Source organism: Kwoniella europaea, chromosome 1 (genome assembly GCF_036810445.1).
Source record: "Kwoniella europaea PYCC6329 chromosome 1, complete sequence".
Lineage (NCBI taxonomy): Eukaryota > Fungi > Basidiomycota > Tremellomycetes > Tremellales > Cryptococcaceae > Kwoniella > Kwoniella europaea.
The window spans coordinates 14908109-14926004 of record NC_089487.1 but is presented as its reverse complement, the minus strand read 5'-3'; the positions used below and the strand labels follow the sequence as shown (position 1 = coordinate 14926004).

General features: G+C 44.0%; 7 protein-coding genes across 7 annotated transcripts; 3 read left to right on the top strand and 4 right to left on the bottom strand.

Moving 5' to 3' along the window:
• Positions 1 to 924: 924 nt before the first annotated feature.
• Positions 925 to 1431, top strand: V865_005699 (uncharacterized protein; the record flags this gene model as incomplete). The annotated part of the gene is made up of 1 exon (XM_066229468.1): positions 925 to 1431. The coding sequence occupies one exon, from the start codon at positions 925 to 927 to the stop codon at positions 1429 to 1431; it is 507 nt and encodes a 168-aa protein (XP_066085565.1).
• Positions 1432 to 1837: 406 nt separating this feature from the next.
• Positions 1838 to 3932, bottom strand: V865_005698 (uncharacterized protein; the record flags this gene model as incomplete). The annotated part of the gene is made up of 6 exons (XM_066229467.1): positions 1838 to 2912; positions 2982 to 3025; positions 3079 to 3160; positions 3220 to 3329; positions 3417 to 3540; positions 3601 to 3932. The coding sequence occupies 6 exons, from the start codon at positions 3930 to 3932 to the stop codon at positions 1838 to 1840; spliced, it is 1767 nt and encodes a 588-aa protein (XP_066085564.1).
• A 400-nt stretch (positions 3933 to 4332) lies between these two features.
• V865_005697 (uncharacterized protein) lies at positions 4333 to 5573 on the top strand (the record flags this gene model as incomplete). The annotated part of the gene is made up of 2 exons (XM_066229466.1): positions 4333 to 5307; positions 5442 to 5573. The coding sequence occupies 2 exons, from the start codon at positions 4333 to 4335 to the stop codon at positions 5571 to 5573; spliced, it is 1107 nt and encodes a 368-aa protein (XP_066085563.1).
• Positions 5574 to 5854: 281 nt separating this feature from the next.
• On the bottom strand, positions 5855 to 7308 carry V865_005696 (uncharacterized protein; the record flags this gene model as incomplete). The annotated part of the gene is made up of 7 exons (XM_066229465.1): positions 5855 to 6359; positions 6442 to 6542; positions 6618 to 6696; positions 6770 to 6813; positions 6882 to 6959; positions 7037 to 7124; positions 7190 to 7308. 7 exons carry the CDS (start codon positions 7306 to 7308, stop codon positions 5855 to 5857), a joined length of 1014 nt encoding a protein of 337 aa, XP_066085562.1.
• An 803-nt stretch (positions 7309 to 8111) lies between these two features.
• On the bottom strand, positions 8112 to 11549 carry V865_005695 (uncharacterized protein; the record flags this gene model as incomplete). Its single annotated transcript, XM_066229464.1, has 5 exons — positions 8112 to 8635; positions 8726 to 9181; positions 9262 to 9850; positions 9919 to 9949; positions 10018 to 11549. The coding sequence occupies 5 exons, from the start codon at positions 11547 to 11549 to the stop codon at positions 8112 to 8114; spliced, it is 3132 nt and encodes a 1043-aa protein (XP_066085561.1).
• Positions 11550 to 13922: 2373 nt separating this feature from the next.
• Positions 13923 to 15866, bottom strand: V865_005694 (uncharacterized protein; the record flags this gene model as incomplete). The annotated part of the gene is made up of 6 exons (XM_066229463.1): positions 13923 to 14184; positions 14258 to 14852; positions 14949 to 15178; positions 15260 to 15393; positions 15457 to 15499; positions 15556 to 15866. 6 exons carry the CDS (start codon positions 15864 to 15866, stop codon positions 13923 to 13925), a joined length of 1575 nt encoding a protein of 524 aa, XP_066085560.1.
• Positions 15867 to 16347: 481 nt separating this feature from the next.
• On the top strand, positions 16348 to 17672 carry V865_005693 (uncharacterized protein; the record flags this gene model as incomplete). Its single annotated transcript, XM_066229462.1, has 6 exons — positions 16348 to 16476; positions 16543 to 16672; positions 16728 to 16801; positions 16867 to 17032; positions 17106 to 17342; positions 17386 to 17672. The coding sequence occupies 6 exons, from the start codon at positions 16348 to 16350 to the stop codon at positions 17670 to 17672; spliced, it is 1023 nt and encodes a 340-aa protein (XP_066085559.1).
• Between the last annotated feature and the right edge of the window lie 224 nt (positions 17673 to 17896).

The following is a 17896-nucleotide window of genomic DNA, read 5'->3' as shown; positions in this document are numbered from 1 at the left end:
CATTGCAGTGCTGTAAAACTTATTTCTAAGCACATCTCTGAAGGTCTTAACCCGCTCGGGATAAGGAGTCCTATTCGCAGATTCCACCAAAGAAGTTGGAACTGAACTCATGAGGATAACCTAAATTGTAACACGAAATACAAATCACGGCCTCAAAAACACGATGGGGTACTTCTATCTTGAGAAGGCCGATAAATCAATGATGGCCTTTTCTAATTGCAATGGCCCATCGAAGCATTTTGGTATTCTGAGTTCATCAACCACCATGCCACGAAAACACACTGGGTGCTGAATAGGGTACGAAGGCCTCGGGCTCATTGTGAGTCCGCTATTGCTAATAACCAACACTTTACAAGCAGAAAGGAAAGCATATCAAAACTGAACAGAAACGTATAACATGCGCACAGCGAAGATTCATTGGCAATACCAATGGTCTTGTCTTGATAGATCAATCCTTCTATCAGAACAGAACAAAACGAAAAGCCGAGTATGGCTACCATCTAGCCGTCTGATTCGATCATTTGGTCCCTTGCCTTCTGTGTAACTCAAAGTCCCGAATGAACATTTCTAATCTCGCCTAACTCGATTATACAAATGCGAGTAAACGGTATGATATTTCCTTCTGATCCTAGTGGAGCCGAGATATCGTATCGGGCTTTGTGTAACATTTTCACATTTACCGATGTACGAACTGCTAGATAAAGCACCTGGTTGAAGAAGGCAACATATACCTCTTGAGCCTTCGTGTAGCTTTTTGTTCGTATGCCAAGTATTGGAAAAAGGTATAAATACCACTTTACATCTTGTCAAAATATCAGATATTCAATTCTCCATCCTCATCCTCATTCATTAAGTCAATCCAAAGTATACAACACTACACCGACCTCGCCAACCAATTGAGTTGAATTTGAACATATATTCATCATGTCCAGCAACCAATCTCCAGATCAGAACCAACAAGAACAGCAACCTCCTGCGAATATGCAATCTCGTTGGTCAAGTTCTACCGATACTTCAGCCGGTCGTGTGAGTCACCTTGGAGCATATTCCGAAGGGGCCCCTACTCCATCTAGGAGATATTCAGATTTAAGTTCTGCCGCTCCTGAATATACATCTCGACAGGCTTCAGCTAGAACATCACAACATTCAGCCGCTGGTTCTGCTCCTCCCGGATATACTTCTCAAGCGGCTTCTGCTAGAAGTTCTCAATATCCTCCTACTACTACTACCGCCATTGCCACCAGTAGTACAACTAGTACTGCAGGTGGTGCCACTACCACTGCCACCGCTGGTCCAACGACGTATATACCCAGAGGGCATCCTCAACGAGTAGCGACTGGTGGTACATACATACCAATGGGTCATCCCGATTATCAAGGTGGTTCTGGTTCTGGCTCTGGCTCTGGCTCTGGCGGTTCCAGAGGTCAATAAGGTAAATCGCCCATCCCATCCAGTCCGATGATCAGCAATGACTTGGTCTGTCATATGTCTTTGAGATTGATTATTTCACATGTCCATAATCACAATAAGTAGTAATGCTTCGATGCACGCTCATAAGGTAGACCAACCTGATGCCCGTGTACATGTACACTCATCGTTAGCTAGCACTCGCCAGGGTCCAATCTTACGGTGAGTCCCCAGTGGTTGTAAGAGTAAAGTTGAAGCGATTGAGGCTAAGATTGAGATGGACAAATAACAATACATACAATAAATGATAGATATCCAGATGTTTACTGTACAGACTAACCTTGATCCTCTTTTTTACCTCCGATACATAGACAGTCCAAAATCCCCGCTCAACACCTTCCTATCGCTCAACCATCTTCAACACTCCATCTCATAAAGCTTCAATTTTCTTCCTCTCATTCCTCGCTCTCTCCTCCCACCTTTCAATCATCTCCTCTCCTTCCTTCTGCATCTCCCTATACCTATTCTTCATCTCAGTCCTAATTAGATCTTCCAACGTCATCTTCTTCTGCTCTTCCGTCAATTTCACCACCTCCTCTTTTCCCTCGCCCATGTTTTCCCGGTCATTCATACTTCCCGTGTTAACTATTGGAGAAGCCATGAGATCTTCCATCACCTTTCTAGCTTCTATCGCACCACGCGTTAAAGAACTATCTAACGCTTCTCTAGATAATTGAGAATGAGGTGATGGTCTATTGGCTGATGAGGGTTGAGTAGACCGTAATAGAGATTTGGGGTTCGGTGTGGCTAAGCTGACTGATAAGATAGGTGACGAAGGAGGTATATTGGCGAATCTATCTAATTGGGATAACGGTCTGGGAGATGTCGGACTAGCTGGAGGTAGAGGTGGTAATGGTTTAGAAGATGATGATTTGTTCTGAGAAGCAGGTTTGGAAGGTTGCCGTAATCGAGGTTGAGGCATTGATTCAGGTTCTTCTCCAAACTGCGCCTCAGTTTCTGATTCTTGCATAACCACCTCATCCTCCGTTTGACCTTCCTGCTCCTCAACCTTCTTCTTCTTTCCTTTTGATTTGGCGGTAGTAGCTCTAGGTTTGGCTTTAGTTGCCTTCTTAGCTTTTCCCTTCTTCTCCTTATCTTCCACTGGTATTTCCTCCTCCGCTACCGTTGCTGGCAATTGAGTCTGAGATATTGAAGTTATGGTATCGTCCCCAATCACTATCACTTCTGGTTCGTCTACCTCCTTGTTTTGAGTCTCAGCTCCAGGTTCAGCTTCTACTTCCACTGTGTCTTCCTTCTTTTTTCCTCGAGCAGTTGTCTTCCTCCTTGTTGTAGTAGAACGAGGTTTGGTAGCTTTATTCTTAGCATTATTCCCTTCCAATACGGTGATTGACTCTGATTCGGAGGGAAGGTCGGTCGCCTGAGTAGGCTCTTCTTCTGGTTCGGAAACGACAGACCGAGAAGCAGCTGTAGTAGCTCGTTTTGTCCTGTATATCACGATGAATAATCAGCTGCGCTTCAACATAATCCCACATGCTGTTTCCAGCTAAACTTACCTTCTGGAAGCTTCAGACTTCTTCGGTTTAGCAGCAGCCTTGGTCTATATTCAGATCAGCTTAAAGAACAGCCCATCAATGGCAGGATAGTATTCACTGATTTGTCCTTGCTTGGTCCTCCATTTGCTAACTCAGCTCTGAAGAAATGACAGTCGGGGACTTTACTTTGATGTACTTGCCTACATCGCATATCAGCTGTTGCCACTGTTTGAATGGAAACAATTGAAAGGTATCTTACCAAGGATCATCTGTTGCTTCCCATCCTTCTACAGCATATTCACAATACGGACACATGGCGGTATCTTTCGAGGTGCTAGAAGGGTAATATATGAAACCTGCTTGGGCGAGCTATAGACATTGAATAGATGTATCAGCAACGAAAAAGGGGACAGGTTTCCAGTAACATGTAGCTGGTATGGTAGAAGACGATCTTACATTTTTCACTGTTGGCAACCATCCCGATTTCTGCTTATGAGGCCACCACTTTTTGAATGTTTGTTCCCTTATTAATGCAGACTCTTTCGATTGAGGTAAAGATTCTTCCGTCCCGTATGTTGTCCTGTATCGACCTCATCAGCGATCGAGCACTGACAAAGATTTACAGTTCGATCACACTCACGTATAAGCACCATCACTTCTATCTCTCTTCCTCTTCTCAATCTTAACCTTACAAACCATATCTGCCCAAGCACAATTACCCCTCTTGGAATGTTCTTCAAATGGATCATCTCCTTCGTCCCATCCTCCCAGTTCCAAATTACACATAAAGCATTTACAGTTATCCCATGATTCCTCTGTCGACCCCGGTGTATGATAAAATCCAGCTTGAGATAGCAGATCCGGTGTAAGTTGAGGATGGGTATTTTCTGTCAGTGGGAATCCCGGTTTGACCTTTGATTTGGGTTTTGCGATTGTGTTGAAGGACTGCAGTCGTGTGTCGAGGTTCTGCATCTTGACCAGATGAAGGTAGGAGTTTGTCAAGATATGGAATATGAGTGTCCAGCTATAGAAAAGCAAGACGAGATTGTTGTGATGTTGATGATTGTTGATTTTTATTGTTGACTTTGTACTCACTTGATCTCCCTGACATGGACATGACACGCGTTGATTGAATAACGTGACTGGCAAGTTACGTAAATTGGTTTTTTGAGGGGATGCCACAAGCAGTTTTTCCTGTACGGTGAGGGTCATTTCCCCGCATATTTCCGAGTGCGAGGGTAATTCAAGTCCAACGTTGATTTCTGATTTCTGAAAAGTTGGTAGTCGATGGTTGATCTGGGATATCCTCAACCTCTCTTGCTCAACACAGATTGTAGTCAAAGTCACCATCCCCAACGATACATACACCACGATGTCTCGTATACTCCGACGAGCGTTCGCCACCTTCCCTGCTCGAGCAGGTCCATCCACCACCCCTTCCACAATCTTCCCTTCCGCTCCTTCAGTCACCAAAACCATCCCCCAAGCAGTCCGAAGACGTCGTACCGAACATGATCATCCCTCTGGTCGAGCCACCTCTTTATCACCTCTATCTGACTCAGATCTTCATTACGCCAATACCGAGAAGAATTTCCCTTATCAATTAGAAAAAGATTATCAATCCTTACTGGCTAGCGCTACATTCGATAATGCCCAACTGAGCGATTCGGAACTTCGAGCTGGCTTCTTGAAGGGAACCGCGGAGTGGAGATCTAGAATCAGAGGATATGCCCCGAGGGGTAAAGTCGCAAGACATGAGTATTTGTTAGGCGTAATGGGTGGTCAGCGAATCAGCGCCGAATCGGAACAAGAGGGTCAAATAGAAGGTCAAGAAGGTGAAGAAGCGATTGATCCAAAAAGTCAAATCGTAGGACAGAGGATATACCTTCCAAATATTCAAATTCGTCTAATGAGGAATCACGTCAAGCATGGAGAAGAATATGATCCTTATATCGCTACGTTCCGAATCCCACCTTCAATGACTAAGAACGATCTTCGATCGTACCTTCTAGCAGTGTATAATCTAGAAGTAACTTTCATCAGGACTGATAATTATATCGGAGAAGTTGGACGATCGAGGACAGGTGAAGTTCAGAGAAAATCAGGTTCGAACCATACCTACAAGAGAGCGGTCGTAGGATTGAACGAACCGTTCCATTACCCTGATGATCTAGATGAACTTTATGCTCAAGGATTGAAGAATGGTGTAGGAGATCAATGGGCTCAAGCGAGAGATACATGGTTACAGGAGAATTACAGTCTCAATATCTCGGAACAGATGAGGAAGAGAGCTATGTTCAAGTATTATAGAGGTACCAGATGGAGGTCGAAGACTCATGCTAATATGGTGAGTAATCTTTCTATCTTATCCACAACATAAACCTTCTTCTCAACTATAATCCAGAGCATCTCTGATTGTAAATTCCTTTCTGATCTTGGCATGTGTACCTTGACTGACGTTCCCTTTTTTCTTCCTCACAGGGCAACACCATCCGAGAGATCATGAAACGAAGACAAGAGCGAGAAGATCAAGTATCAGAAGAGGTGAAGAGACGATGGTCAGCTATCGCTCAGGAATCTCTAGGCGGTGAAGGTCAAGCTCAAACAGCATAATGTGTATAGTGTATGTATCCGCTATACAGTTCATCTCATGCATAGCTCATCCGCATAAACCGTCACCCTTTGTGTGTCAATACCATCTCGCGCCTTTCTGCCAGCTTGTAAACAAGTTATATCATATAACGTTGCATATTATCATTCAGACATGTATCCTCGCTTATATACCTGAAATCAACCAAAAAGACAAAACACAAGCCAACCAAAACAAATATGCAAATCAACTAGATATATAACTATAGTTATTTCTATATACAGAAAATTTCATCCACCACTGATTAGATAGCATGAGTTCTACCTCTACCTTCTTTAGGTAAAACATTCAATGCTACCGTACTATCAATTCCATTATTCTCATGATCTGTCAATCTCGATTCCATCTCAGATTCCATTTTGCTCTCAAAGGATGTTGGTGAAATATCATTAAATCCATCTACACTTGATTCTTCTTTCTTTACATCGTTTAATTCCCATTCTTCAGATTTATTGTTCATTTCACCTAACGTCAATCGATTCGTAAATTTTCCATTGCTATTGGTTGCTCCACCACTATCTGGTCTTCCTGAAGGGGAAATGCCGAAGGATTGTGTATTGTTCAGAGTGGTATTGCCACCGAAATTAGAAGAGGTAATACCAAAGTTATCAGATTGGAAGGTGCTGGCTCCATTTCTAGAATTTTCAAAAGCACTAGAATGGGTTGATTTGTTGAAAAATCTGGAAGTCTTGGATTTAGTAGGTGCTTTGGAATCCATCGTTGTCAACCCAGTGACTCCATTCCATGTTCTAATTTGTGAAAGGCGTAGTGAATTAGCATTTATTGTTGTTGAACGGAGGAAAAGGAATAGAAGGTAATGGCATGACTCACCGATTCTGCGAAGCGGCTTGTTCCCTCTTGTATCTTGCTCTACAAGACAGGATACCCAAGATGATAGCGATGGCAAGTAACAAAGAGCTGATAGAGCTCATCTATTAGATCGGTCTCTTGTTAGTCATTGAAACATTTCTGGATGAAGTCCATTTAGACAGTCGACGATCACTCACAGCAGCTTGGACTTTGACAAACGAGTGAGAGGTAGTTTGGGGTTCCGATAAGACAGCAGTACCGGAGGGTTCGCTTTCACTAGTTGAATGAATGGAATAATGGAATGTCAGAAGAGCTCTATAGACGACGAGGATATTGATAAGAAACTCACGAAGTGGTAGTAGGTGAAGTACTGTTACCTCCGATCGGGACACCCTATCAAAAGCGATGCATATGTCAGTCAGATCGATACGCAATGAGTATATTGAAGATGAACGACTCACATAGAAAGAACAAGCTTGATTGGCATACGCTTGACCGTATGCAGCATCCGCAGCGGAACATGAGGAAGTCCAGCATGCCTAATGCGATCGAGGTATGGCTACATCAGCAACAATCCTATACGTGATATGGTGGTAAGAGGGGATTTTTGACTCACTCCTACTGAATTTATGAAATCTGAAGAAGCACAGAGACATGTCCAGTCGTCTGCACCTGAACATCCCGTCGTAGGGGCTTGCGCCATACTACATAGCTCATTCATCAGTGTGGGTCCGACGACATCTCACGGTATGCGAATTGAACCACTCACCAAGTGATAACACAAGTAGGAACACCCGCAGTGGAGCTACTCCCATTACTAGTATCAGTCGTATTCGCTCCGTCCTGTCTTCTGATCATCGCGTGAAAATTGGGCTGTGAAGGTGCCATCGTCGTTGTATGCCAAGGTGGGGCAAGTGGTGTAGATGAATTGGGGAGGTTATGATTACGAAGATCAAGATATAGATGAAGATATTTTATGCGAAAGATTTACGAGTCACATCTTTTTACATATACATATATCTGTACATATATACATGCATACTCGTAGAGAACAAAAAGCACTTGGTACACTTGTCATTTGGTGCTTGTCCATTGTTCATTGTTCGTGGTGGGTACAGCGGTAGCACGATGAAATAGTTGAAGAAGAACAATAAAGAGTTGCATGACATTTCCAGGGTTCGAATGGTATTTCGGAGATAATCGATGCCATTGTATACCACTTCGGGTAATTAAGAACAATAAAACACACCTGTCAGTCTCAGGCACGGGCATCATCAGATACGTTGTCATGCATGCATGCATGCCTGGTATGCTAGAACAATAGGAAATCAATTCGATTCTTCAACACGATCACCGAACAATTAACACAACTCGGACTTGGATAAGGCTCGATCAGGCGTGAGAATAAGGTGCCAGGGGGTGTTATTGGGGTGGGTATCAATCATTAGGAGATTTGAGACTTCGTGACTGACGATTGACAAGGTTGGTTGTTGCATCTCAGGTCTGGACAATCATTGATCATACTTTACAGTAGTACTTGTTGATAATGCTATATCTTACATACTGTGACAGCCCATGCAAGTATTTCTATGATCTACAAATCTATGGTACAAGATGCAAATTTACACAATTGAGATATATGGAGCGATGCTTCTTCACGGCAATCCATTTCATTCTTTCTTCTAATCCGTTCACCAGTTAGCATCAGTTATATTCTCTACAACACCTAATTTCCATCCATACTCATTGAACCCATCATCATTATCGTCATTGTCGTCATTATCGTCATTTTCATCTTCATAATAATAAGGTGATTCGTCATCATTTAATACTGTTGATTTTTGAATGATCCTATATCTATTTCTATTCTTTTGTTGTTTTGACCTGTGGCTATTACCTGAATTACCAATAGGTATAGGTAAATAACCATATCGATCTCTTTCTTCCTCTTCTCTCGTTGAGCTCCTTCTTTCATCTTCAGGTAAGACTTGAGCCCATTCTACTCCCTCTCTCTCGTAGTTTACTCCAGGAATGGATCCACCGAACTTGTCGTTCATCCAGCTTCCAAACAATCGACGGACCTTCCCACTACTTGAATCATACTGATCGTCGTTGATACAGAACATCGCAATGTCCGGACTCTCTTCTACTGATCGTAGGGCTGTACGAAGTTCACCGATGTTGTGAATAGGAGAGAATCTAACTGGACTCGAGGCTAATGGATCAAACGTCGAGTGGTAAACATCAGAAATTAGCCAAAGCATCGATCAGGGATAAAACAAAAAAACTGAACTTGTAAACTCACCAAAGACATAGTTGTACCTTGATAAAAGCTTGATACACCATCGTCTAAGTTCTACAGCACCATCAATCCTCTCCAACGCTCCTGACCAGATATCCTGATCTTTGAACACATTGGCTTCAATGGTAAAATCTGATTCTTCCCATGAATTGGTTAATTGCAAGATTGGTTCGCTAGTCTTCCATTCTCTCTCGACTGTGGTGGTATTAGGGTAATACAATTGATCTAGAGAGGGTAGGAACGCTTCTATCCCTCTTTCACCCGATTCGTTGATCAACGCATTGATCAGACAATCTCCACAGGACGGTTCAGCGAATGCCAATTGCTTGAATATCTCTTCTGGCGAGTAAGATATCTCGGGATCAAGGAAGAAACGAGCGGGTAAACATTGTTGAAGACTGAATATACATTTTCGATTATCGATGTCGGAAAGCAGATTGAGGTGCCCATCAAGCGAGGCTACAAAGATGAGATTAGATCAGCCTTGGATCAGCTTAACGTATATGACAACGTTAACGATAATTATCAATTGAACTTACAATATTGATAGACTGATGCTTTTGGTCCATTCCAATCAACTTGTTTATCCGCTTCAAACGAATCGGCCAAAGTCAATCTATCGTCCCTTCGTTCAATCACTACATTTTTATATCCCGATATTTGATCATCTGTAATTTTCATCAACTCCACTAAATCCAATCTAGCTTGATTATTCCATTTTCCTCCATTTCGATGTCCGACTTTAGCAACGATATAAGACCAAAGTAGGGATTCTCTCCATCGTTCAATACGGAGATTGGTAGTTAACCAAGCCATTTCTATATCGCCTTTACCCCTCTTAGACTCTCGGAATGTCCTAGTGGTCGATACGCTCAACTCCTCTCGGAACATCGTTAGAGCCTCGTTCATTATATGTTTCGATTGTATTTTGGGTAAATGATGTAGATACATTCTCCTCCTTGATGAGAACCTATTTGAGATGATTTCATTGGCATGTTGTAATGCTCCCCATTCGCCTGAGTCGGTAAGCTGCATAGGTGTCATGGATGGGTTGACCAGTAGACCGGAGTCCATACGGAAGACACTGCCTAGAAGAGGATGGCGGAAATCGGATGTAGAGAGGTTTCGCTATAGGATAGGTATGTTTTATGAGCTACTGTACAAAAGTTGAGATACAGTGGACTCGAATGACTCACAAGAATAAACATGTCATCGTTGAATGCAACACTACAATACCATACAAGGTCACACGATAAGCATCCAATAATATCCAAGTTACGGAAGACTGGACTCACAAATTCTCCGAAACGTCTTTCAGCCAACTCATCCTACTTTCAATGGCGAACGAATTGAAATTTGGGGTAGCGAGTTCTTTCCATTCTTGTTCGTTGTTCCAGAATACATCGATCGGTGTTGGGGGATCGAGTCGTACTTGGGGCTGTAGCCTCGTACCGTCTTCTGTGGAATTACCGACATTGCCATTTTCAATCTGTTCATTCTCCTCCTCTTTCTCCACTTCATCTTCAATAGTTGGTTCTTGTATCTTTTCGTCACCAGCTCTGATCGTAGTGCGTCCATCAGAGTCGATGGGTAGGCGAAATACATCAGAGTGGAAATGCCAATTCAATTTACTTCCTTCTTCTCTCTGCGAATCCCAATTTAACCATTCTGGAATTTGACCTATCCTCCAACCCTCCTGTCCCAGGGCCGATTCATCTCGATCGGTCATTGCCCAATCAGCAGATATGACATGTACTTTGCCCAAATGATCATTGAAACCTTTTATACCTGATCTCACAGCACCTCTCAATTCGCCATTATCCCTCCAATGTCTTTTCTTCCCCACTAGCTCGATCCCTTCTTTCACTTCCGCCAATTCCATATTTTCCTGGAGATATTCCGAAGAGGCATTGACGAATAGATATACTAAATCCATAGGTCGTTGTTTCGCCAGATCAGATTCGGACTTGAATGAGGACGGCAAGAGACCTGTAGAGAAGTACGATTCAAGGACATCGTATGGCAATCTATCATGCAGAGGTTGTAGTAATTCGATTGAATCTGATTCATGAGGTGGAATCAGAATATGAGTTGTATCATCTGCTATTTCCTTAACGTCAATAACCCATTGAGGCGTAGAGATTGGTGTTGAATCGATAGAAGACTGATTTTGTGATACTTCTTCTGGAATGGGGATATAAGTTGATTCGTCGGTTTCCGTAGTCGTGGTTCTCTCATAAGACGACCGCTGGGAATATACATATATTCCAACCATCAACATGCCACTTAGACATGCAATACTGACTAAAGGTATGAATATCGATCTTCGTTGTTTACGATTCCTCCCTCTTCTCCTCTGATGTAAGGAGGTGGATGAGGTAGAGGGTAACGATAATTTATCTTCAATTTCTCGCTTCCATTTTGGTAGAGGTAAAAAACCTAATAATCCCGTTGATTCCGATGTTCCATATTCTTGTTCTTCATCATCATCTAGGTAATCATCTTCAGCTATCGGGCGATAATGCTTTTCATGAGACTGGAACTTTGTAGTTGATGATGATTCGGGTGAACCAGAGGAGGACGAAGATGTAGAAGCTATACTAAGAGGGTATGATTCCCTCCTCTCATTATTATCCGAAGGCATATCACTAATTGTCGATCGAGGACTTGAAGGATCGATGGATGATACTGTAGAGGTAGGTGAAGCTGGAATAGCAGTATAATTGTGTGTTTCCAAAGAAGATGTATAGGCCGTTGAACTTTGGATAAATGGATACATCAAATAACCAAGGACTTTCGTCCGTATCCTCCTAGGTCTTATAATCATTGTTACTTTTTTTCCCTTCTTGTCGGCACAGTAGTGATGTGAATGCGAATGCACTAAACTGAGGAATTCAGGTTTTCTTCGACCTTGTCTGCCGACGTATTCCTCTCTCGAAAGAAAGCCGCGTCTCGCAGCTCAACGAAAGATGTCAAAAAAACCCCGAAATGTTGATAGATGCTAAAAATACCCTGGACTTCGCAGTCTAAATTTCTTCTTCTTCTCTTCTTATCTTCGCTTGCTCGTGTGACCTTTTTTGATAAATGTCCTGATCGTGCTGCACGTATAGAGAGAGCGAGACCGCAGTAGGTCGAAGTGTTGAGTGTGGGAGCTGCGAGAAGGATGTTATGATTGATTCGGGACGACAAAGCGGACTCGGAATAGCTGCGGGTGGTCTTATCACTTTCTTCTTATTGTTCGATGCACCGCTTTATTTGGTTGTTTATGTCGTGCGAAATGTATATATATACTCGAGTAATCTAAATGATACGAGTACTACGCATTTTCGTTGAGGTGGATAAAATCTTAGGGATGCTAGCTACAGAGGATCAAAAATAACTCTGGAGTGATCTATTTTTACTACTCTATACCACAAATATATCAGATCTCAATTTGTGATGAGATGAAAAGGCTTTTAAGGCTTCAGATGTGTAACTGCGCTTGTTACGTTCTCGAGACCTCACAACGCGATAATCGATGTATGTCAAAGAGTTCGAAAAGATCTGCATCCCAATTCTATTCTTTCGTATCATAGCGTTTTATACTACTAAAGATGGTGAAAGTCAAAACTTGCCGGAACACTTAGGACACGAGTAGTGCAAGGTTATACTTTCTTTCGTTCGAAGGATCCACAGGTACGGCTATGGTACGGCACGTAGGTATATAAATAGCTCTAGATGCCTGAGTAACAGTTGATGATGATCTACAAAATGAATGAATTGATACCAATTGCGGTTCTGGCTTGTAGAACGGTGAATGATCAGACAAAAGCCTTGCACGTCACTTGAAATTCTAAGCCTTTCCAATGACTAAAAATAGGATCTGCATGAACTTTCACGTAAAGGACTTTAGACATCTGAACGACAAAGATCATTTCCCTTGAACTTTCTGCGTAATGCGCGAACAGTGAGACCGGCTCAAGTGGGCGGGAATATCGTAATTGCTGCGGGGTAAGGGGAAGACGCCTCCGATTGGAATTAGAAAACTCTCCTTCCGGAACCTTGTTCTGGTGGCAGGTGCCTGATGCAGGATTCCAATGGTCGACATTTAGCACAGTCATGTCGATCAGAAATCAAACCGGTTCATGCTCATTCCAGAGTATAATGCGTGTCCTCTCTGTGCGGTGGCTCTGAAATGGGAGATTGCGATTATGATTCATCCTGAAGCCTTGTAAGTCGGCGAGTGTGGAGATGTCTAGCATACCCTTCGGGTGCATGCATGACTGGAATGGCTAGGGATATCGCCATATTGGCAATCGGGTGACATGTTCATGCCTGCATATGAGCACGGAACCACGTGCTTCACCAATGTACCTGCAGAATTGCAAGTCCCTGTTCGATACCCATCTAGTCACCCGAAGTAGTATACAGACTTCAACGACCGTGGAACTACTGCTAAGAAGTCATGGGCGCAAGTTGATCGAAACTATATCAATAATTGTACTTTGTCAATAGAATGAACAATGAAGGAAGCGAGATTTGTCGGGGGTCCCCGACTGAGATGTTCAAGCTACAGCGTTCCAATCTGGTATGCATGTAGAGAGCCTACTTAACTAGCATTCTGCAGAGTTTCAGGGTGATATGACAATGCATGCAAGATCCATATGAGATTGCGTGTGACCCGATCACTTCACAATGTGAAGGCGCCACAAAAAAATATCTGAACCTTGGGCAACCGAGCTATATGCTTCAGCCTTGCTTGAGATCCGATCTCCTACGATATAGTCACTGTACAGAAAGGAGGGGTATACACTAAGTAGGGGAATGACATTAGACCAAGGCAAACGAGGTCATACGAGCAATCTTACAATGATGGCATGTTTGCAGCATAGGCTTTGGCAGAGTCGGGGGAGGCACCAAGTAGACATACGCACTGTCTTGCTCTTCACATAAGACTTTATCACTAACTGTACCATTGAGATGCTTAGGTTCCAGGAAAGAAGAAAAGTATATCCATATGTATAATTCATCCTACAACACCTAGGTAATCTAAGTATACAAAAGCTAAGTATACTGTAAAACGACCATCGAAACAACGCAACAATCAGAACCTCATAATCTACGTAATTTCAAGTATATACTCTATGTGCATCGAATGCTGAGGTCCAGCGTCCAGCGTACAGAGTCCACCCACCAACTACCGTATATGCCAATCTACAAGCTACGCCTTCAGTACGGATACTTGAGTGGTGTTCTTGTCATCTACGGGCTTATCGTCGACCTCTTCCATCGGTACCCCGGCTTCCTCCACCGTTCCAACCATGCTGGCTTCCTCTTGTCTGATCTGGCTCTTGCACAAGAGCCAGATAATTGTGAAGCCGACCATACCTGCGCAATTGCACCCTAAGACTGTAGGGTAACCTTTAGGGAATCTGGGACCTTCAGTTTGGAGGAAAATGATCGTTGGCAGCCAAGCATTGACACTATTCCATGATTGAAGTCGATCAGCTACTCTGTTCTCCTGCTCCCTATATGCCACAGCACAGCACGACTTACGCATAGAAAGCACAATTGATAGAAGCGATGATGAACGCTCTTTCTTCCATACTACCTTGACAGATCTCATTGACCCAACTCCACCAAATATGAGTTACAAAGTAGGTACCAGTGACCATGAAAGCGAAGACTTTCAGAGTGTTGGAATCGGGGTATACAGCCAGGATCACTGTGGGAACTAAGCCCCAAAGGCATGGAATGAGACACCATGCGTATCTACTTCTGAATCTGTCCGAACACCATCCCCAAGCCAACTGTGGCAGAATACCGATCAAATTCCCGCAAGCGGGTAAGACGTTTCTCGCACTGACAGAGTACCCGGCCGCCTTCAGGTAGATACCAAAGTAATTGTAGTTTTGTATACCGTAGGCATAACAGATGTAGGTGGGAATGAGCAACCAAAAGTGCCACTTTGCAATGACCCTCTTGAGAGTTCGGGCATTGAGTGCGTTAGATAGGGTAATCGTCCCGTTCCTTGCACATCGCGCCTTAGCCATCTCTTTTTCCTCCTCGGTGATGAACCACGCGTTACAATTTTCGGGGAAGTCCGGTAAAAACAGAAAAATGGCAATTCCACACGGAATGGTCATTATACCTGAAAACATCCATTCTATATCAGTTTTTCGACCTTACGAACCATTTTTTGACCCTCCGAGGACGTTCGGAGCATGCTAACGGCCCTATTACGTACCACACACAATGTACAGCCACCTCCACCCCTCTATCCCGTGAAGTCCGTCCATGTTTTTGTAGACGGCGGCTTGAAGGAAGCCCGAAAAAGCCTGTCCGATCGGTCCGGAGACGTAAAAAATGGAAGCTCGCTTCGCGAGTTCGGTTTTTGTGTACCAGGAACCCAGGATGAAGTATGCCACAGGCTGAAACGCCGCTTCAAAGAATGCCACGAAGAATCGGAAGGCATACCTATTGCAAAGAAGAGAAGAAGTGTCAATAAATCAGAGAGCAATGACCACCAATCCGCTCATGACCGATAGTGCCACTTACATCTGTTGGTAGTTTTGCGCCCCCGCTTGAGCAAAAGTGAAGATCGCCCAGCCGATCTCGCACATGGCCAACCACCAGGATGGTCTCACCTTCAGGACGATCAAGTTTGAAGGCAATTGCATGACGCATACCACCTGTGCAAGTCACAACCTTAGCCACATCGACCGACAAGGTATTGTTACGTAACTGCCACTCACGACATTGTAGATAGTTTGCATCCATGTATATTGGTTACCTTCACTATTGCATAGGTCAGCATTCAGATATATGATCTCAATACATATGAGAGAACATACATGTGTAGATCTTCCTTCATACCAGAGACATAGGCATTCGCCAAATTGGTTTGATCGATGTATTTCATCAACCACCCAAAGCACAACAAGGACAACAGAGCGCAGTCAAGCTTGAAAACGAGCTTTCGTTCGGCGTTGGATTTCTCGTAGTAATCGGGATCCCAGATCCAGGATACGAACTTTTGCCATGGACCTTTCGTAGATCCGCCCTTCACATCCGGGGAGATGACAGTTGTTGGATTGTGTCGCGGGTCACTGGAAGAGGTCAGGGTTAGTCCTGCCTGGACACTTTCGCCAATTGTAGTCGCCATTGTCGCTTCAGTACTGAACGTAAGCTCTTGGTCGATGAATCGATAGCGGGAGAGCGTTGATGAACTTAGACCATCCAAAAGGTATGAATGCCTTTTATAAATGTCTTAGTACTTCTAGGACAATATGTGTTCCATTTCCGTAGCGCGCCGAGAGGCGACAGCAGAGGTCGTTATCAACGATGATCGGGCCCATCGCCGTCGAGAGAACTTATTGGCGATAAGCATTTCGTAGCCCGGCCAATCCCGGCAGGTTGGGAATTTAGGCCCAAAATGCTTCGAAAAACCCTTTAACTCCATTTAAGGGTCAAAATGGTTCCTGTCGGCGCTTGCACCGACATTCGGTTTCCCGAGAACTGGTATGCAATCCGATAGCCGATTGCATCGAATCTCAGATAGTCAACGATATTGCATTGTATACACTGATATCTACGAGCGACGTCGAAGCTCCTTGTCTGTTAGCCTGGAGCATTCAATCACCAAGATGGCAATTTCTACCACGAACAAACGAAAGATTCTAGGAGTCGGCCCGAGTGCAGGTGCTATCGAAGAATTCAAGCAATTATGTGAGGACTACGAGGTGCACATGGTCAATAGAGGCCCGAGAGATAAGGTATGCTCGACTATGTTACAAAACAGTATATCAGCGATATGGTAGCTGAGAAGCAGTCGCCAATAGGTCAAAGCTGAGATCAAGCGATTGTGCGAGACCGAAGGACCCTTTGAGGCCGCATTCTTGTTTTTCGCGAATGGAAGCTACGCACCTATGGACGAAGAATTGCTGGGCCCTCTATGGCAGAACGGAAATAGTGAGTGGATTTAATGTTGGGTACAAACAGATCACTGATGTGAAGCGTCTCGCAGAGGTTGGCTGCTTCGCTCAATGCGGAACAGGTTATGACAATGTTAGAATGAATGACATAACGGCACATGGTTGTGTGAGTTCTGCTTGGGAGCTTGATGTAACGAATGGACCAGGAATTGACAGCTGTTACTATTGTAGTACTTCACCAATACCCCGGATGCGGTCACGCTGGCGACTGCGGACTTCACCGTTCTGCTCTTCCTATCGGTTCTGAGGGGCTTGACTATGGCGGAGAGAGCAGCTAATCTGGGCAAGAATCACGCGGAAGTGGAGTTGACTGTGGATCCGGCGGGTTTGACGTTAGGTAAGTCGCTCATTCTGTCCATACTACCAGGACCGCCCAATAGTATTGACGGAAACCTGCTGGCTTCTCATAGGTGTGATTGGTCTCGGTCGAATAGGCAAGGACTTCGTTAAGAAGTGTCAAGCATTCGGAGTGAATGTAATTTATCACACCAGAAACCCGCTTTCCGCCGAGGAAGAAGAACAGCTCGACGTAAAATACGCCACGAGGGATGAATTGTGCAGGAAGGCAGATGTCATAGCCGTCCTGACGCCTCATACGTCGGAAACATTCCATATTCTGGATCACGAGCAATTCGCCATGATGAAAGGTACGTATTATAAAAGTGACCTCACACTGACGTCAATCCTTAGATGGAGTTTTCATCATTAACAGTTCAAGAGGGCCAACAATCAACGAGGAGGCTCTCATCGATGCACTAAAGCGCAACAAGGTGAAGAGAGCCGCGTTGGATGTGTTTGAGAATGAACCTGCAATTCCGGATTACTTCAAGAACAACCCAAGGGTCACCATAACTCCACATGTGGCTGCTTATACCAAAGGAACGATCTATAGAGGTGAAAGAGACGCGATGGCGAATGTGAGGGCATTCTTGGAGCAAGGGCATCCGAATACACCCGTGAATGGACCTTTCCAGTAGATAGCTACTTGTACTTCATGCATGCAATCATCATATCAAGTGGAGATCAGTAATGTCAGCTTTGACCCTGAGAGTTGCCAGGGTACACCATATGCATAATGGTCTTCGGGAGCACACGCGCGCCTGGGTGAATGATCAAATGACAAGGCTTATCTTTGACGATCCCCCTCTACTGGGACTCGTTCGACCTATAGAACCAAGCACTCTCTTTCTCTCTATTGATC